The sequence below is a fragment of the Pyrus communis genome, chromosome 8 (assembly GCF_041283825.1).
Source record: "Pyrus communis isolate YQ-2024b chromosome 8, ASM4128382v1, whole genome shotgun sequence".
Classification (NCBI taxonomy): domain Eukaryota; kingdom Viridiplantae; phylum Streptophyta; class Magnoliopsida; order Rosales; family Rosaceae; genus Pyrus; species Pyrus communis.
The window spans coordinates 15787085-15807542 of NC_142572.1; the positions used below are offsets into that span (position 1 = coordinate 15787085).

A 20458-nucleotide genomic window follows, 5' to 3' on the forward strand; every position below is an offset into this window, starting at 1 on the left:
TATTTTACATACACGCATGCACACAAACGCATGCAATAAACAACTGCAATACAGGTTGTTGTGCTTGCTGTCCATGATGCAGCAACCAGAGAAAAATAAGCAGCAACCCATGTGGTGTCTAGCTGTCAAGGAATATACAACATTCCTTTTTCACGTGCAACATTCCCTTCCATACTGTACTGTCCCCATAGCAATATTCCCTTCCATACTGTACTGTCCCCATACTGTCCCCATACTGTCAATACTCCCCCTCAAGCTGGATCAAGGGGGTTGATTGATCCAAGCTTGAACAATAACCGTTGAAACTGTGTAAAATCGAGAGCTTTCGTGAAAAGGTCCGCAAGTTGATCATGACTTCTAGTGTACACAGTTTCGATGACGTTGGATTGAACTTGAGTGCGGATGAAATGGCAGTCAACTTCAATGTGTTTAGTCCGTTCATGGAAGACAGGATTGGATGCAATATGCATTGCAGCCTGGTTGTCACAGAATAAGGACATGGGTTCCTTGCTGGTGAAGCCAAGATCAAGAAGGACACTCTTCAACCAGATGAGTTCAGAAGCTGTTGCTGCCATGGCCCGATATTCAGCTTCAGCACTGGACCGTGCAACCACTGTTTGTTTTTTACTTTTCCAGGTGACAAGGTTTCCACCTACAAAGGTACAAAAACCTGTGGTGGATTTTCGATCAAGGGAATTACCAGCCCAATCAGCATCGGTATAGGCCAGAATGTTATTAGACTCATTTTTCTGCATGAGTATGCCTCTGCCGATCGAACCCTTGAGATATCGGAGTATTCTCTTGACAATTTCCCAATGAACCAATGTAGGAGAATGCATAAACTGACTGATAAGGCTAACGGAGTAAGCAATATCAGGCCTTGTGATAGTGAGGTAAATGAGTTTCCCAACCATGCGTTGATACACATTAGGATTTGATAGGGGTTTACCTGGAGCATCCAATTGAAGTTTGCTAGCAAGTGGGGTGCGAGCAGGTTTGCAGTTGACCATATGTGCTTCTTTAAGAAGGTCAAGAACATACCTCCTTTGATTCAAAAATAAACCCTTGGAAGAGGTAGCCATCTCAATTCCCAGAAAATATTTCAAGGTTCCCAAGTCTTTAATGGCAAACTGTTGGTGAAGCGACCTTTTAAGAGCCTCGAGTTCATCCATGTTGTCCCCCGTGATGATAAGGTCGTCAACATATATAAGAACTATGAGCTTCCCTTGGACACCACTTCGAACAAAGAGAGAGGAGTCAGCATGACTCCTTTTGAACCCTGCCACTTCAAGAACGGAGCTCAGTTTGGCATACCAAGCTCGAGGAGACTGTTTAAGTCCATATATAGCTTTATGAAGCTTGCAGACTTTGGTAGTTTCTTGTTCTTGAGGGTGTCCTGGAGTTAGCTTCATGTACACCTCTTCTTGAAGCTCACCGTGAAGAAATGCGTTTTTAACATCCATTTGAAACAAGGGCCAGTCGTGGTTGACTGCTACTGATAACAACACCCTTACTGTGTTCATTTTGGCGACGGGAGCAAAAGTCTCCTTGTAATCAATACCGTAGGTTTGAGTGAACCCCCGTGCAACCAATCGTGCCTTGTGTCTTTCAATGGTACCATTGGAATTGAATTTGATCTTGTAAATCCATCTACTCCCTACGGCTTTCTTCCCTTTGGGCTCATTATGCATGGCTTCTCTCCACACGGGCATACATACTGCTTCTTGAAAGTTTTTAGGCTCAAAATTATTTGTCACCTGACTTAGGAAGGATGCATGAGATGCTGACAGTTTGTGATAAGTAAGAGCTTCAGAAATGGGATGCTTTGCACTGTAAGTGATGTACTCTTGGAGCCGTAGAGGAGGATTGCGATCGCGAGTTGGGTTCCTTTTTGGTGCTGCTACAATTGGTTGTGTGACAACAACTGGTGCTGGGGCACGAGGTATATCTTCGCTGACCATCTCATCAACTGGGGAGTCACTTATAGGGTGGTATGGGGGGGTGTCTGTATGGATTTCAGCAAGAGTTGGTAGTGGAAAAATATCCATTAGACTCTCCCCCTGAGAACTATTCGGGGAGTGATTGTTGAAGAAAGGAACGAGTTCATCAAACCGTACATCCCTAGAGACAACCAGCTTCCCAGTGTGTGGATTATAACATTTGTATCCCTTTTGAGAACTCGAGTACCCCATGAACACACACTTGATAGCTCGAGGTTCGAGTTTATCACGATGATTTGCTTGAATGTGAACATAACAAGTGCATCCAAAAATCTTGAAATGAGTTAAATCAGCAGTTCTTCCCTTTATAACTTCAAAAGGTGATTTGGAATTCAGGACACGAGTGGGAAGTCTGTTAATGATATAGGCTGCAGTGAGGAGTGCTTGGGACCAGAATCTCTTGGGAACTTGCATCTGAAACATAAGAGACCTAGTTTTCTCCAATAAATCCCTATTCTTGCGTTCGGCAACACCATTTTGTTGTGGTGTACCCACACAACTAGTTTGATGCAAGATACCATGACTGCTCAAGTAGTTTGACAGATTATTGGAGGTGTACTCGGTGCCATTATCTGACCGTAAGGTATATATTTTTTAGGAGAATTGGTTGGTTATTAGCTTATGAAAGTCTTGAAAAGCTGTAAAAAATTCACTTTTAGACTTTAAGAGATATAACCAGGTAACCCTAGAGTAGTCATCTATGAATGTAACAAAATACTTGTACCCATCAAATGACTCAACACGGGAAGGTCCCCAAATATCTGAGTGTACAACTTCAAAGAGTTTACTGGTTCTAGTTTTAGAGGGTACAAAAGGTAGCCTAGTGGCTTTTGACATTTGACAAATCTCACACTCATGTGTGTTGGTACAATAATTTGGAAATAATTTAGACATTACTGGTTCGGAGGGATGAGCTAGGCGTTGGTGCCAAAGTTGATGCTTCTGGACATGGCTTAGGGTGGCAATGGGTTCCTTAATTTGATTGAACTCCTTTGAGATGTAGTACAGACCATTTAAGAAAAAACCCTCACCAATCTTCTTCTGAGTGACTCGATCCTGAAACACAACTGTGTGAGGAGAAAAAATAGCAAGACAGTTCAAAGTATGTGTGATGTTTCCTATGGACAGAAGCTGAAATGGAAATGAGGGTACATATAGTGTCGTAGACTCTACATCACTCCCCATCAATTTAATTTTTCCTTTTCCTAGGACTGGTTCCCCTTTCCCATTCGCTACAGACACATGAGTAGGATTAAGTAATTTTTGAAACTCATGTAGACAAGCTTGGTTGTTGGTTATATGGTCAGTGGCACCTGAGTCTACAATCCAAAAATCGTGTGTGAGATTGAGAGCCGTGGAAAGTGCACAAATGATACCTGGGATATTGCCAGATGTAGTGGTGTTTGAATTTGCCAAAAAACCAGCAAATTTTCCAAGCATTTCTGTGGAATTTTCCGTGGTGACATTGTTACCCTCAGCGATATCACTCTTCTTTTGGAGAAAGGCGGCAAACTCATTGATCAGGGAGATAGGGCTTGAGGTGAAGTTTGACATCTCTTTAGATGGATAGCTCAAAGATTGGAAGGCTTTAGGCGCAAACCCTTTCCCATCCCTGATCATTTTTCCTTCCTTGTTAAACTTAGGTTTTAACTCAGGGTGTAAAATCCAGCATTTTTCCCGTACATGCCCCTTGGTGTTGCAGTATGTGCATTTCCAGTCAGCTTTCTTTCCATTAAAAAACCTTTCACTAGTGAAGTTGTGGTTACTGGTGAAGGCCCTAGCTTCTGGGCTAGAACGGGGCTCAACATGCATTACTTTCCTTCGAGTTTCCTCTCTTTGGACTGCATGACACACGTTGACGAACGATGGTAGCTCAGGAGTCATTAGTAAGTGGCTACGCAGGTCTTCATACTCAACTCCCAAGCTTGCCAATAGTTGGAACACTTTATCTTCATCAGCCCTTTTCAAGAGTGCAGCGGATTCAGTGGTGTGTGGACGGTATAGATCAAGTTCATTCCACATAGATTTCATGCTTCCAAGATGCTGAATGAACGTTTGATTACCTTGCTTAAGTCCAGCGAGGCTTTTCTTCAGTTCAAACACACGGGCAGCATTGTGTTGACTGCCGTACATTTCCTTGATCGATTCCCATAAGATGTGTGAAGAATCTGAGTAGCTGAAGATCTCGGACAACTTGGGCTCCATCGAGTTAAGTATCCAGGACATAACAAGCTGGTCATTTGAGTGCCATGCATCAAAGGTAGCTGAGGAAGAACCTGGAGGCTTGATGGTTCCATTTACGTACCCTAGTTTCGATCTTCCTCCTAGAGCAAGAGATATAGCTCGTGACCATGGCAAGTAGTTGAACTCATTCAACAACACGGAACACAGTCATGGGTTGCTCTCCCCGCGTATCATGTTGGCTGGTGGAGTTGAGGAACTTGTAGCCTCAGAACTAAATGAGATATCTTCTGCCATCACAACAAATGATGAACAGAGGAAGAAGAACAAGCTAGAAGGATAAACAACAGAGGCAGGACCCTATGGTTCCCGCTCTGATACCATATTGACGTTTTTGGTTTCAACTTGTTGTGTTTTTCATAAATAAACTGCTGCAATGGCAGCATGTTTTATACATATTTTACATACACGCATGCACACAAACGCATGCAATAAACAACTGCAATACAGGTTGTTGTGCTTGCTGTCCATGATGCAGCAACCAGAGAAAAATAAGCAGCAACCCATGTGGTGTCTAGCTGTCAAGGAATATACAACATTCCTTTTTCACGTGCAACATTCCCTTCCATACTGTACTGTCCCCATAGCAATATTCCCTTCCATACTGTACTGTCCCCATACTGTCCCCATACTGTCAATACATTGTGTTACAACCGTACAATTTACTAGTACTGCTCAAGTGAAAATCTCATCTAATCTGCAGGAGCTATGAATTAATGGAGGACACTGTTAAGGTATACGTTTACCGTGAAGGAGAAAGACCGATATTACACAAGCCAGTATTAACCGGGATATATGCTTCCGAGGGATGGTTCATGAAGCAGATGGAGGCTGACAAAAAATTTGTTACTACAGACCCTCGGAAAGCCCACCTGTACTACTTGCCTTTTAGCTCTCTAATGTTAGAGGAAACTTTATATGTTCCCGATTCACACAGTTATACGAATCTTGTGCAATACTTGAAGAACTACGTGGACACAATTGCGGTTAAATATCCTTTCTGGAATCGAACTGGAGGAGCTGATCATTTTTTTGTTGCTTGCCATGATTGGGTATGCTTTTTGTACTTCCTTTATAGTTAGTTTCCGAATTACTTGAAGGTGTTTCATTTGTCAAGAAAATAAAACAGATTTCCACTTTTCTGACATTATCATGACGTTGTTGGGAGAATATCCTCCCTGCAGTGTTTAAAGTAGAATATCGCTTGTATAAAAAATATACAAACCCGAGATAATGTAGATTATGTATTAGTATATTATCTAATAAAAGCTACTTCCACAGGCCCCAACAGAAACAAAGAAATACATGGCTAGGTGTATCAGAGCCCTCTGCAATGCTGATGTCAAAGAAGGTTTTGTATTTGGCAAAGATGTGTCTCTTCCTGAAACCTACGTCCACACAGCGAAGAATCCCCTCAGAAATATTGGAGGCAATCGTCCTTCCAAGAGGCCAATACTTGCTTTCTTTGCCGGGAATCTCCATGGTTACGTTAGGCCAATTCTGTTGCAGCACTGGGAAAACAAAGACCCCGACATGAAGATCTTTGGCCGGTTGCCTAAGGGGAAGGGTAATAAGAACTACGCGCATCATATGCAGAGCAGCAAGTACTGCATTTGTGCAAAAGGTTACGAAGTGAACAGTCCGCGAGTGGTTGAAGCCATTTTCTATGAGTGTGTTCCGGTGATTATATCAGATAACTTTGTGCCTCCGTTTTTCGAAGTTCTGAATTGGGAGTCGTTTGCGGTATTTGTTTTGGAGAAAGATATTCCGAATTTGAAGAACATACTCCTTTCGATCCCGGAGAATAGATATCTTCTGATGCAAATGAGGGTGAGAAAGGTGCAACAACATTTTCTGTGGCATGCTAAGCCTGAAAAGTATGATATTTTTCATATGATACTGCACTCTATTTGGCACAATAGACTCCATCAAATAAAACCCAGATGACATATAAACATTCAACTTGTAAAATATTCTTTACATTTTCTTTCTTGAGCCTTTTTTTTTTTAATTTTGGAAAAAATTTCTTACTTGAGCCTAAAGGAAGGGATTTGATACACTTTCTTTGAACCAGTTGGGCCAAGAGGAAGCCCAAAGTCCAAGGCCCACTTGTTCGTCCATACGAAGAAACCTCCGTCGCATTGCAATTGCTGGCATATTACTTGCTGGGAATCAGGAAAGTGTTGTGTTATCCTCGGCTCTTTTTACTTTTCATATATTCTTCGTTAATTTGTTTTTTAATTTTTTTAATTCAGTCGATTGACGGTCGTAAATTAAGAGAGTGTATATGAAATAAAAAGGAATATGTGGATAACACACCTCCACACACCCAAGTGAAAGAATGAATGGGTCTATGATCTTAGTTGATGTGATTTCATGTATTGATAAACATGTATGAAGCCAAGAATCGAAACACTAATGTTTAAATACGAAAAATATATCTGACTGCTAGATGATATTGTATTAAATATTTTTTTTTAACAAATGATATTGTCTATAGTAAAGGGAATGGGGTGAGCTTAGCCTCACAATAAGCTAACAATAATGTAGTTCAAATTCCCTTTTAGAGAGAGTCGAACCGTAGTATTAAGTGACGATATTAAATACATTTAAATATTGTAGTTAGTTCCTTAAATATTTTGTAACATCATATCATAGTTAAATTTTACTTCTTACACATTTTTATTAAATTTTTTTCATTAATTTTTTCAATTCATTCGATTCACGGTTAGAAATTAAAAAAAGTATATGAGAAGTAAAAATGGATTTAAACTTAGATTTCCATCAGTCATGCAATTTTATTTTTATTTTTTTTTGTCAAACGATAGATTTTTTTAATATTAAAGATTAGAGTAGCCATTGACAGAGTTTGAACTCACTCTCTTATGCAAGAACTTAACACCTGTTCACCGCTGTGATAAAGGATTACTTTTCGTACAATTGAAAGTGTGATTCTGCAATCCAATGAGAATTACTATTAGTAGCTGACCTGAAACGCTTCAGTTGCATGCATCATGTGCACGTTGCACGTGTCATGAAACTGCCACATCACGGGAATGTCATTGTAAATGATCGTAATCAAACGGCCCAAAAAGGTTTAATCAAATGCTCAATCAAGCCTAAGTAACAGGTGACAGGTCCCACCGCAAGGGACCAAATCAAATTATTACTTCACTGCCAAACAAAGAATATTTATCTTTTCTTTTTAGGTAAAGTAGGCTGGAATTTTTTGTCTAGGACTTGAAAACGATGCTTCCACCTTGCTCGTCACGAAAGATTCTGTTAAATTTTACTCGTAATAATTTCAAGTGTGAGCTAAATCCACTGATTATGTTGGCTATAGTAATATATTTATTTTCTACATTTGAGTTCAAATCTCGTGATTTAAGTATTTAAACAAAGTGAAACTACAAGCTTTTTTTATTTATTTATGAATTTACGCCTAGTCTTGTTTGCAATCAGTTTGCCTCTTGTCGGAAAATATAAAAATTTGTATGTAACGGTTAGAACTTTTTCTTTAATTCATTGCATTATGAATTTAGATTTTTTTCTTTGTCTAAATATAACGGTGAAGGACAACATAAAAATTTGAAAATTGAAAGCTTACCTACATCTACATGCATGTATTAATTTAGTAGAAATTCAATTAAAATATGCAATAAAATATGCCTTTAAACTTTTAGACATTCTGTTTTGGTCTGCTAACTATTTATATATAATGCAGAAGGGCATAAGTTGACAAAAGATGTGGCCCTGCATTTATCTAAATACTCTTTAAGTATGAAAAGTCTTAAATTTGATTTTCATTAAAAATATATTTAAATTACGTTATTATTAATTCATTGTAAGGCTACATATATTTTCCTCCCTTTTAAGGATATAAAAATCAAAGGGGGTCGGGCTTTACCAAATGATTGCAATGCAACGTTGCAAGCAACCAATCAATCAGACAATAGTCGCCGTCTTGTCGGTCTAATCTCTCATTTTCCTGTCAGCAAAGGCGATTAGGAGGTGCCATTTTTGTAAATATTTAGACAAGAAAATGTGTAGCTTTGGCAAATTGGAAATACAAGTCAATGAAAATCTCACAGCTTCCCCAGTCTCGGTAAGGTCATTGCAGAAGGGGAGCGAAGAAGCTCGGCAGCTTTTCTCTGAAAGCGAAGGTATTTCCTTGAACCCATTAAGCTACTCCGTTTCTTTTTTCTGTTCACAGCGAGAAAATAGCTGTTTGGTTGCTGAGAAAGTGTGGGAAATGGAAGGAAAGTACTAGGCTGGGAATGTAAAACGAGCAAAACCCAGTTTGTAGAATTCCGGATAAATTTGGAATCTTTACTTTTGCCTCTCTCTCTCTCTCTCACAATCAGCTGTGATTATAGTTTAAAGTTTGATTCTTGAATGTTTTCCTGTTTTAGTCAAGTTGCAAAATGATCATAGTTTAATGGGTTTGTTCTTGCATGCTGAGATTTTTGATTGAAAATTCAACCTTATTGTTTTTTTGGTAGTAGAAGGGTTCTTTGTGGTTTGCTTGGAGGGAAATGGTAGATGTCAGCTGTAATACATAATTCAAATTTCTTGAATGTAATTTGATTCACTTGGAAATTAAGAAATGCAAGGATTGTTGTTTAATTGCTGATGAGCAGCTTAAATCTCATCTGTTTCCCGATGGTGCGCTTAAATTTCTTGATTGGTTTAGATATAATTTGCCAACAACTAGTTGCATATGTTTGTTTTTAAGGTATCTTATTAAGTGCATTTGAGGACTGATTGAAGAATGCATTCAATTTTTTCGGTAATTAGGAAAATAGCTCCCTCTTTAATAATTACAGTTCGTGATTGTGGCACTGGAAAATGTGCAGGGTGGATTATGTTTTTTTATAATTTTGTCGAAAACTGCCCAATAATCACTAGAGTGGTCTGTCAAAATGGGTCAGGAGCTTTTGTCTCTGTGTCAAGTCGAAACGAGGAGATTGCTGTGGATTGTGGGAATGTTGTTTGCTGTGATTTTAGTTGTCCAGCATCTTGAGCTTCCATATGGTACTGTCTTATCATCTATCCTCTCTGCTGCAAAGGTTCCGGTAGAGGGGAAAAGTCGCTTCGAAGCTGTGGATTCGCCGTCTGATTCTGAGGCTGTTGGTAACGTGTCACTTTCTAATGATTTGAACTACACTGGTACATATGGAATTCATGAGATGGCTAACGATACTAGGACCTCTGGTTTTGTATTAGAAAGAAATGAAGTCTCAAACAGAACTTTAGATATCGATGAGGATACAGGTAATGATCAGGAGGAGCCATCTGATATTTTTGTAAAGCAAAATAGAACTTTCATTGTGGAAAATGTCAACCCCTTGGAGACTGACATTGAACAAGAGCGGCGACATAGCTCTTTTGAAAAGCAAAATACCACTGATACTACTTTTTCAGAAGGTGGGACTAGGAATGAAAGTAATACAACAGATGAGGTTGTAAATTCTACTGCTGGTTTTCCAACCACTTCACCTGCATCCCCAATGATAAATTCATCATCGATTGCAGCTCCAGCAATTATTGAAACAAACGTCGGAGCACCCCCCATAGCTGTTGGCTCAAATGTGACTTTGGTTCAGAAAGATCAAACAACTTTGTCCCAGAAACCCGAAAGCTCTGAGCAATTGCATAGTAACCTCAGCCGAACAGAACGAAGTTCTTCACTGACCAGGGTCCCAGAAATGAACAAAGAGCCAGAGGTTCCAGCCTTGGATGTATATTCAATAGCTGATATGAACAAGCTGTTGCGTAAGAGTCGTTCCTCATACCATTCAGTGGTACGTTTTAAAGATTTGATTTATGTTATTTGAATCTGATTAAGTTTTTCTTAAAATGCTTCAACTCCTTGTTCTTATTTTTGACTTTTCATGTTTTGTATTGTTTTTGGTCAGAAACCACGATGGTCTTCAACAGTTGACCAAGAGTTGCAATATGCAGCATCACAGATTGAAAACGCACCCCTTCTAAAGAGTGATCAAACTCTTTATGCTCCACTATACAGGAATCTTTCCATGTTTAAAAGGTCAGTCGATGAAACCGTTATATGCATGAACTCTTACAGTACAGTCACTTTTAGAAGTTATTGCAAACACGAACCTGTTCTTACTGAAAAAAACAGTTGATGATATCTGTCACAAGCTGGTAACCTATGTGGATAGAGTCAAATGAAAATGTTGGCATATGCATTATCTTGCAATGTTGGTCGTTACTTTTCCCGTTTAAAATCATCATAATTCATTCTAGAAATTTCATAAGCTGCCTGTTGTGACTATTCAAGTAGTTACTCCTGCTCAAGTAAATTCTCATCTAATTTGCAGGAGCTATGAACTAATGGAGAACACTTTTAAAGTATATGTATACCGGGAAGGAGAAAGACCTATATTACACTCCCCATTTCTCAGGGGAATATATGCTTCCGAGGGTTGGTTCATGAAGCAGATGGAAGCTGACAAGAGATTTGTTACCAAAAACCCTCGGAAAGCCCACCTGTATTACTTGCCTTTTAGCTCTCGAAGGTTAGAGGAAAGTTTGTATGTACCCAATTCACACAATCGTAAAAATCTTGTACAATATTTGAAGGACTATGTGGACATGATTGCCGGGAAGTATCCTTTCTGGAACAGAACTGGAGGAGCCGATCATTTTCTTGTTGCTTGCCATGACTGGGTATGCTTTCCATGCTTCCTGTATAGTTTGCTTTGCGATTTACGTAAGGGCATTTATTTTTTATAAATTTCTAAGTAGCCTTCAAATTCAAACTGTAGATAGTTTTGAGTACATTATATTTTTCTAATAAAAGCCACTTCTTCAGGCCCCGTCAGAAACAAAGAAAATTATGGCTAAGTGCATAAGAGCCCTCTGCAATGCTGATGTCAAAGAAGGTTTTGTAGTTGGCAAGGATGTGTCTCTTCCCGAAACATACATCAAGAATGATAAGAAGCCTCTCAGAGATCTCGGAGGCACTCGTCCTTCCAAGAGGTCAATACTCGCTTTCTTTGCTGGAAGCATGCATGGCTATGTCAGGCCAATTCTGTTGCAGCATTGGGAAAACAAAGATCCTGACATGCAGATCTTCGGTCGATTGCCTGAGGGAAAGGGCAATAAGAACTACGTCCGTCATATGCAGAGCAGCAAGTACTGTATTTGCGCAAAAGGTTACGAAGTGAACAGTCCGCGAGTAGTAGAGGCCATTTTCTACGAGTGTGTTCCGGTGATCATTTCAGACAATTTCGTGCCTCCATTTTTCGAAGTTCTGAAGTGGGAGTCGTTTGCTGTTTTCGTGTTGGAGAAGGATATCCCGAATTTGAAGAACATACTCCTTTCGATCCCGAAGAAGAGATATCTACAGATGCAAATGAGGGTGAGAAGGGTGCAACAGCATTTTCTGTGGCATGCTAAGCCTGAGAAGTATGATATTTTTCATATGATACTGCACAATATTTGGTACAATAGACTCCAGCAGATAAAACCCAATTGACACAGTAACATTCTAGTCATGTAAATTCTGCTTTTGTATATATTTTTTTAATTGTTTTTTTTTGGAAGAAAGTGAAATAACAAGAAAATGTAGTGGCAGGTTGCATTTGAAATTTCAGAAACTTTTGGTACAAGAATTGTTATTAAAGTATATTGTATATATCAAGGCAGAGAGCTGGTTTTTATTCTCTCATGTATATTGGGATATAGCGCTCAATCACTATTCAGTTGGTAAATGATTCCAATTGGTTTGATCTTGAGCGATCATGTGTAATTGAAATACTAATTGTATTTTTTATTGGGATATTATGCCAAATCTATATTGGATCATCAAATTTTAAAAGACTCTCATTTGTCTGAATTGAATACCACTAGACTATGAAGAGCTTTATAAAATCTGAATTGAGCGCCAGTAGAGTTTGGCGAATTCCTTTAAAATTCTTTAGAGCATGTTTAGTATTCAATTTGAATTCAATTATTTAAACTCAAAAACAGTTTTTTAGTCTCAACTTAAGCCTAAAATTCTTGTTTAGGTGGACTATTTTGAGAAACTGAACTCAAAACTAACTTGAAAATATAACTTAAGTCATGAAAACATAAAAAGCCCATTCTTATCCCGCTCCCCTCTCTGTCTCTCTTTCTCCCCTTCAGCCCTAGCAGCGAGTTGTTGATAAGAGAATTATTTTTAATTGTTAAGACTTAAAAACAATTATGTGTCATACTAAACAAGTTTTTGGGTTTTATAAAAAAATTGTTCTCTTAAGAGATGGTCCCAAAAAGTATTTTTAAAACTAATGAAACTTTTCTAGTAGAGTACCAAATTCAAAACTCTTAAATTTCTTTAGAATCTCAAATGAATACACCACTGAATCTTATTTTGGGTTGAAAATCTTAGAAACAAATCCGCCCGATATTGGAAACAAATGTTGGTTAGGAGCAAGTATGTGTATCTAGGGAACAATATCAAACTACATAGTTTTGATAGTTTCTATATTGTTACGATCATATTTTGGATGTTGTTGTTGTTGCTGCTTAAAAATGTTCATCATGCACACTTTCTTATACAATTTTTTTTTATGTTTATAATTAAAGTGTAGATAATTTTTCCAAAATGTCAATAACATGTGTTATATTTAAACAATTTAATTATGGAATTAACTCAACCTCTTATAGTTTGATCTTTTTGGAGTTTTGGACAACCTAAATCAACCGGTAAAAGTTACAAAGCAAGCTCAGTTATCATTCCAACACGTTGCCCGATCATCGTTAATGTGAAAGTTAGTGCATTGCCTCGACAGTCTAAAATCCTCAAGTTTTATATCATGACCGTTCGATCATAAGATTCTCCAACGTCCACAGATAAACGTTCAAGATGCACGAATGAGGTGAACAAGCAAAAATAAATAAATAAATAAATAAAAGAGGACAGAAGCTGTTGTTCATCTGTTTGCAAAACCTGAAAAAAGCAGTTAAAAGATACGCATTAACCTGCAAATCTGATATATCCAAATCCAAATATCCATATTTTTTTTCCTTGATTTTTCAATTAGTTTTCCCTTTATTTTATTTGATATTTTAATAAGATTAAATCCTTTGAATTTATCAAAGTTTATTACATTGATGAATTTTCAATGAAAAGAGTAGGTGGAAACAAAAAGCAGATAAAGTCTCATATTATCCGATCAAAACCAAACAGCAAGAGATTAAATTAAATTAATTTACAGAGATTTGTGGTGGGAATCCATGGCTACTTCGTTGAAGGTGAAGAGCGGCGGCAACCTGCAGGATGGTTCTTCAAAGGGAAAGATTGGATATTCTGTTACCAAGAAGAAGATTGAGAGCTCTTCAAGCAAGCAGGCAGCTGATTCCAAGCAGAAATCTGTGCAAACTGTTACAAAAACTGAGGTAAAACCCAGGCCAAATTTCATTGATATTTTAACATTTTGACCTTAAAGTTGTGATCTTTGGATTGGTTTTTCAATTGGGTAAATTGGGTTTGTGGGGTTGTGAATTGATTTAGCTTTTTCTAATGAATTAGGGGATGTTCTAATTTGGAATGTTAATTAATTTGGATAATTGACAATGACATAGTGGAATTTGTGGTTCTGATTTGCTTGTTCTTAGTTTTTTGACCTTAAAGTTGTGGTCTTATGATTGGTTTTTCTATTTGGTGAATTGGATTTGTGGGGTTTTGAATTGGTTTATCTATTTCTAATGGATTAGGTGATATTAGTTTGTGGGGTTTCTTAATTAATTTGGACAAGCAAAGTGATCTCCGCACTCCTATTTTCTCCTTCTGCACCCTGCCCCTTGTTAATAGTTTTAGGATTGAATAAATCTTCGGAGAATTAAGAGGCGGAAACAAGGGAGGATTGCAGAAGGAGAAACTAGGCGAGTGAAAATCCTACCCTTTGGATAATTGGCAATGACATAGTTGATTTGCCGTGCAACCTATATGCCTCTCTGAGGGGTTCCGTTCCCGGTATCAGACTTGATTGTGTTGATTTCATGGTGGATGTGATGGATTCAGTATTATTTGTTCAAATGTGAAGGTAAAATCAAAACCAAATTCAGCATCAAAGACGATAACAAAGAAAACCACCACAAAAGTGAGAGAGAAGAAAGTGTACACTTTGGCTGGCCAGAAATTTGATCCTCCTGAAGAGGTACTTCTTCCCCCATGACATTTATTTGATTATTCCTATCATTGTTTGAGACAATAATGGCTATATGGATAAAGTGTCACTCATCCTTGAGTTTCTTATGCTTCCAATTTCCAGAGAGAACCTCTGCGGATCTTCTACGAGTCATTGTCCAAACAGATACCTACAAGTGAAATGGCAGAATTCTGGTAACTTTTTCCTTATGTTACGAAGGCCTCTCTCCTTCTATCTGATTATATGGCGAATGCGTAAGGTGCTTAAATTTGATTTCAAGGTTGATATTATTGGAACTTGGAAGTAAATTGTGTATCGCAAGGCCCCCTTCCACTCAAAAGTTCCTAATGATGATAGCAATTCTTCAAAGACAATTTAAACTTAGTTGACTTCGACTGTCCAACGACGGTGCCTGTTCACTGTCTTGGATATGCCTAAGCCAAATATCCATTTGGAAGAATTGCATATACACATTGTTGTGTGGACAACAACTTTACCAATTAAGCCACATGTTCACTAACAAAACAAGTTTATATGTGTGTATTTGATGGCCTCCAATTCTATATGTAGTGGGGATTGATTATATGAGTTTCAATGAAGAGTGAAGAATCTAAACTTTATAGGAAGTGAGGAAAAGTCAGAGAAGCAGCCTGCTATGTCCTTTTGGTTGCATTTTCGGAGGTCTTTAGCCAAGTAGCATAATCTTTTTCTTATTGAACCAACAAAACAGCTAGTGACTCGTGATTTTGAACAGGCCCTGCTTTTCCCTAGTCTGCACTCTGGTAGGTTGGCTAGCTTAAGATGATCTTGTTGAAATTGCCTTACGTTCTAAATTTTTCTTGAAAACATGTTTGATCGGTTAGGGCCATGAAAAACAATAGCAATTTGTAGAAGAACAAGTAGACCAATCTTACATAGTGTGGAACCAGCCAACTTTGTATTTGGCTGCTGAAGAATGTGCTCAGTCCCTTACACCGTGCACTTCAACATGACGCCACGCATTTGCAGTTCTTCAATACAGTAATTCATATTCTCTTCAATCTCCATTGCTTCTCCTGTGAATGTTTTGGGGCTAGTGGATCAAGTGTTTCTGAGCAATGTGCGTTATCACAGTTCTGAATCTCTCATCAAAACATGCTCTCAAGTTTTTTTATACATGAGGAATCCTTCTTGGATGTTATCCTCAAATGTTTGTTTTGAACTTTGGAAGCCATTTACTTCTGATGATGTTTCTTATGTTTTGGATTTTTTTTGTTTCTTTGCTGCACTGGTCAACTATGTGGTTAATGAACTTCTTATTTACACTTGTACCCTACACAAATTTGAAAACTAACCGACCAACTTGTAAGAACCGTCTCTTTTAGTGGGAAATATACAGCAGTCTTGTTGATATCTATGATGCGAGCTAGTAAATGATTGATGTGCATCGGTAGTCTTTTAATTTCTGGTGCCGTGAATTAGATGCTACGTGCATTTTCTTTTAAATATTGGTATGCCCTTTTCGTTTGCAGGATGATGGAACATGGCCTATTGTCCCCTGAAAGATCCAGAAAGGCATATGAGAAGAAGCAGAGAAAGCAAAAGCAACTTCGTTTGGGAACTCCTATTAAGTCTACACCAAAACCAGCAAGTAAACCTGAGAGTTCACAGAGGCCACAACAGCAGGCATCTAAGAACGGCGATGTAAAAGCCAAGAAGAGAGTTATCAAAGAGAGTGACGACGACGATGATTTCATTTTAAGTTCCAGGAGGAGGAAAGCGTAAGCGAAAATATTAAAAGAACCCCTTATCTGTGTACTTTTAGGAATTGCTTGTTTAGATTTCTTCTTATTTGATCGGTAAAAAAAAGCCGGGAACTGTTAGATATCAGACAAGGTGAGAGTGAGACATTCTTTATTATTGTCAAACTTATGAAAACAATAAGCAAAGACTCTCAGGTTACTTCTGTTTCATTTCTTCGACTTGTCAGTAGTTCATCAACTGTGTTACATAAACGCTGATTAGCCGAAGAATTAATGTTATTGTTAAGCTCTCTTATGATACTTATCTCAAGCTTCCATTCCAACACTCAAAAGATAACCGGATTCGCAGTTTTTCTGATCCGTGTACCTTGCTGATGTATACATTCATTGTTTCTGCTCCATGTATCCAATAGGGCTACCTCCTCTTGTTCTTGCCTGTTGGAGAAAGCCAACTAGCCAAGGGGTTAGGGTTGTTCATAAACTTAGCTATGGGGCATTTTTCAATTTAATTTCAGCTCGCAGAGACGAAGATTAAACAAACTGGAGTGGAAATGAATTGAGGTTTTAATGGATGTTGACTTCCAAATATTTTTCACTCTGTAGTTATAAGAATGATTAGCACTTAAAATTTATCCTTTCCAATCCTACCATCTTTTAGGGATTGGAAGGAATCAATTTTATTCATGACTAATCACATGATGACAGATAAACACAAAGGAGTATACACCTAAGAATAGTTGATTGAGAATCTCAAAACTGATATTACACGCATCAACGACTAAGATAAGAGGTCTGTAATGTATGTGCTGTGTGACATATGAAAAAGATAACAATGAGATATACAACCAAGAATAGGTAAGAATTAATCTTCAACTTAGATGCCATTTACAAAGACGAGAGAGGGTCTGTAATGTTATCTGTCATCTGTCACTGTGTCCATGCTTTGATGACCATGGCCCATGCGGAGTCTCACCCATTGCCATCGGCTGTCTTTAATTCACAAATTAAGTCAGTGCTATATATTTTATATATATATATATATATATATATATATATCAAACAAGAATAGAATATAAAAAATTTAGAGCATGGGGACTCACATATAGTTATTGATGCAGGACAAGCCAAGGGTTCTCGGGGAGGCGGGGGATGATAACCTGGGAATCACTCAACCAGGGACAACGGAGCTCGCTCACGTCGTTAATCGTGAATTCGCTCACACGATCAAGCCAAATGCTTGATTAGGGAAGGAGAAATCACTCACTTCAATTGCACAAAGAAACATATGTTTTAATTCATTTAAGTATGTCCTTCAAGGCTTTCTAGTACAATATTTATAAGCGTTTACAAATTAATAGACCTCAAGTTTCCATGACACCCTTATAACTCCCAAAATAACTAAACAAATTCTTAAGTAATTAAAATACAAAACCTTTGTTATTCCAAAGCATATTAATAGTTTCAAATTGGTTTCTCCAAGTCTTCCTCCCACATCATTCTCCCCTTCTCGAAGAAAATTCGTCCTCGAATTTCATTTGGTCTCTTCTTTTTTTTTTTTTTTTTTCCTCGATCTTTTGGATGTCCAACCAAGATGTTTCACAATACCCAATTTAGCACCAAAATTTTCGAAGTTCCTGTAGACCATGCACACATTAATTATTTTCTTCGTGAAAATAATCACCTTGGAATAGTGCTTCCAAATCACTTCTTCAAATGAGCCGAGAGATTTCAAGTCATGTTGAAAAGTTCTTCTATCAAAGAGCTCTCTTCTCATATCTGGAGCAACGAAACTGTCCCAAAAAGGATCATGAATGCTACGGATATTAAGAGCTTGTACTCCATTATATAGTTGTCCATGGAACTCTTCAACCATATCTTCATTGCCCTCGTATTGATCATAAACTGGGACGGAATCCCATTCGGCCAAGTTATCGATTACATCACTGCTTTCTGTATATTCCCCTTTTGTGCCAAACTCCATGTTGGAACGTTTTTCAACCTCATTACATGCACAACAAATCTCACATGCACCATCTGGACAACGATCAAAATTTGGAGGAAGATTGAGATTTAGAAAATCGTCACTTGAAAAATCAAAGACAGCCGTTTCTAGAACCCATCTAACCTCATTTACTGGAGGCAACAATATACTTTAGCAAATTGAAGATATTGCTTTGTAGAAATAACGGATTGAGGAATCGCTTGAGAATTTAGAAACTAGACTGGAACGGCTTTCAAATGATATATGGCATGAAGGTCGAGAAATGCTTAACCAAATCGAAAACTGACCCACAAGAGAACTAGTTTTGTTTTCACGACATCACTGATGCTCTATGGTGTTTTGCCAATATCTGCACACACAAAATTCGGTTTGATGCACAATTTGTTGCGTTGGAAACTAGACTTCCACAGCTTTCCAGTGATGTATGACTCTCTGATAAAAGTCACAGGAATTGAGTTGGTTTTGAGGATGAACACAAATGATGTGCTTAGCGCTACCACCAGGATTTCAAATAAAAATCCGAAAACCCGCTTTGATGCCACTTGATGCAGGACAAAACCATGGGTATCGAGAAAAGGGGGATAGATAACTTGGGATTCACTCAACCAAGGGCAATGAAGCTCGCTCACGTCGCTAATTGTGGATTCACTCATACGACCAAGCCAAATGCTTGATTAGGGAAGGAGAAATTACTAACTTCAATTGCACAAAGCAAAATATATTTTTAATTCATTCAAATTTGTCATTCAAGACTTTCTAGTACAATATTTATAAGCATTTACAAATTAATAGACCTCAAGTTTCCATGACACCCTTACAACTCCCAAAATAACTTAACAAATTCTTAAATAATTAAAATACAAAACCTTTGTTATTCTAAAGCATATCAATGATTTCAAATTGCTTTCACCTATATATATATATATATATCCATATGTATATGTATATGTATATATAGCACCGTTCAATGGGTAGTTTGTGTGTGTGTGTGTGTCTATATATATATATATATATATATATATATATATATATGGAAGCATGAGCTTCTAAATGTGATCGAAGACTAGTGCATAGCTGCAGCAGCATGGTCATACAATAAATATTTTCTGTAAATTAAAATCAACACAAAGACAAATCAGTATGCTGAGCCGCACGTGAATTAAACATGAAACTACATACATATATTCTTGGATGAACTGTTAATTTAGTCCTTAAATTATCACATCAGTAAAAATTAGGTCTCTAAACTATTTTTTCAGAAAAATTCAATCCTTGAATTATAAAAATCTGCCCATTACATTCCTAATATTATATTCAATTTTTCGTCATTTTCATAAAGAAATAATGTACGGAGTTAACTTTAGAGGGTAAATTGGTAGTTTTACATAAGAAATAGTATAAGTTAACTTTGAAGGGTAAACTAGACGTTAGATTCGCAACCTATAAGACATATTAAGGGCAAGAAAATGACGGTATTACACTCTAAAGTGTGTCAAGTGACTTAAGTTGACGAAAAATTGGATTAAATAGCTTTGAATATAATAGTAGGGATGAAATTAGTAATTTTTAATGAATTTATAGACTTATTTTACAGAAAAAAAAATTCAATGACCTAATTTTAACTGAGGTGTTAGTTTATTAGTTTAGGGACTAAATCGACACTTCACCATATATTCTTTATTATCTAAAATAATAAATATGATCAACCAATTTTTTTTTTTATCAACCAATTAGAAATCTGAATATATATAGATAATAACTATGATCAACCAATTAGAAATCTTTATATATTATATATGTGTGTATACATAGGTCATCAGGCCCTATTTATAAAAAATAAAAAAAATCATCAGGCTCCACACACAAAGTTTGAGATTAATGTTTAGTCTGATGTGTTTAGATTCATTATCACGCTTTCACATCAATTTGCATGTGAATAGAGCGTAAAAGTAACAGATTATTTAGTGTAGAGATTGATGATGATGATGATTAATAATAATAATCTCTACTAATTAATAAAATACTTATTGTTAACTAAAATCTTATAAAATTATCAGTTTAACCCTCTAATTAAAACAGAATACAAATAAGAAATATGAGGCAGAAATGTAATTTTACACAACTAAATTTTGCTGTTTTTTTTCAAAGTCTCACCTACATTTAAATCATAACATATCTCTAATTAAAATGAATAAAATAAATAAAAACTTCCCACTTCCACATTTTCTATCACTCTCTTCCTCTTTCCTTCTATTTCAAAAGCAAAAATAAAAAAATTTCTCACATACTTTGTGTGTGCCCATATGTTAGTTA

General features: G+C 37.2%; 4 protein-coding genes across 6 annotated transcripts; 3 read left to right on the forward strand and 1 right to left on the reverse strand.

Moving 5' to 3' along the window:
• The first annotated feature begins 4957 nt into the window (after positions 1-4957).
• On the forward strand, positions 4958-5877 carry LOC137716997 (putative glycosyltransferase At5g03795). The gene is made up of 3 exons (XM_088698324.1): positions 4958-5293; positions 5523-5791; positions 5838-5877. Exons 1-3 carry the CDS (start codon positions 4958-4960, stop codon positions 5875-5877), a joined length of 645 nt encoding a protein of 214 aa, XP_088554450.1.
• On the reverse strand, positions 5793-6140 carry LOC137718560 (uncharacterized). Its single transcript, XM_068458112.2, is given in 2 exon segments — positions 5793-6019; positions 6021-6140. Coding segments are annotated over 2 exon segments (228 nt in total). The 5' UTR covers positions 6135-6140; the 3' UTR covers positions 5793-5905.
• Positions 6141-8105: 1965 nt separating this feature from the next.
• On the forward strand, positions 8106-11937 carry LOC137717853 (putative glycosyltransferase At3g07620). Of its 3 annotated transcripts, none has more exons than XM_068457346.2 (5): positions 8106-8404; positions 9098-10045; positions 10160-10290; positions 10586-10934; positions 11080-11937. In XM_068457346.2, the coding sequence occupies exons 2-5, from the start codon at positions 9164-9166 to the stop codon at positions 11743-11745; spliced, it is 2028 nt and encodes a 675-aa protein (XP_068313447.2). In that variant the 5' UTR covers positions 8106-8404; positions 9098-9163; the 3' UTR covers positions 11746-11937. The 3 variants fall into 3 exon arrangements, with proteins under 3 accessions (XP_068313447.2, XP_068313448.2, XP_088555036.1); XM_068457347.2 differs by having other exon boundaries at positions 9173-10045; XM_088698910.1 differs by having other exon boundaries at positions 8152-8404; positions 9311-10045.
• Positions 11938-13135: 1198 nt separating this feature from the next.
• Positions 13136-16353, forward strand: LOC137717880 (uncharacterized). Its single transcript, XM_068457377.2, has 4 exons — positions 13136-13649; positions 14297-14410; positions 14525-14595; positions 15913-16353. The coding sequence occupies exons 1-4, from the start codon at positions 13488-13490 to the stop codon at positions 16163-16165; spliced, it is 600 nt and encodes a 199-aa protein (XP_068313478.2). The 5' UTR covers positions 13136-13487; the 3' UTR covers positions 16166-16353.
• Positions 16354-20458: the final 4105 nt, after the last annotated feature.

Bases quoted from the DNA above. Each gene is read 5' to 3' on its own strand.
- LOC137716997 (XM_088698324.1), top strand. From the start codon at position 4,958: ATGGAGGACACTGTTAAGGTATACGTTTACCGTGAAGGAGAAAGACCG. The intron at 5,294-5,522 runs GTATGCTTTTTG...CTACTTCCACAG, and splicing joins TTGTTGCTTGCCATGATTGG to GCCCCAACAGAAACAAAGAA. The intron at 5,792-5,837 runs GTTGCCTAAGGG...CATCATATGCAG, and splicing joins GACATGAAGATCTTTGGCCG to AGCAGCAAGTACTGCATTTG.
- LOC137717853 (XM_068457346.2), top strand. From the start codon at position 9,164: ATGGGTCAGGAGCTTTTGTCTCTGTGTCAAGTCGAAACGAGGAGATTG. The intron at 10,046-10,159 runs GTACGTTTTAAA...GTTTTTGGTCAG, and splicing joins GTTCCTCATACCATTCAGTG to AAACCACGATGGTCTTCAAC. The intron at 10,291-10,585 runs GTCAGTCGATGA...TCTAATTTGCAG, and splicing joins AATCTTTCCATGTTTAAAAG to GAGCTATGAACTAATGGAGA.
- LOC137717880 (XM_068457377.2), top strand. From the start codon at position 13,488: ATGGCTACTTCGTTGAAGGTGAAGAGCGGCGGCAACCTGCAGGATGGT. The intron at 13,650-14,296 runs GTAAAACCCAGG...TCAAATGTGAAG, and splicing joins AAACTGTTACAAAAACTGAG to GTAAAATCAAAACCAAATTC. The intron at 14,596-15,912 runs GTAACTTTTTCC...TTTCGTTTGCAG, and splicing joins AGTGAAATGGCAGAATTCTG to GATGATGGAACATGGCCTAT.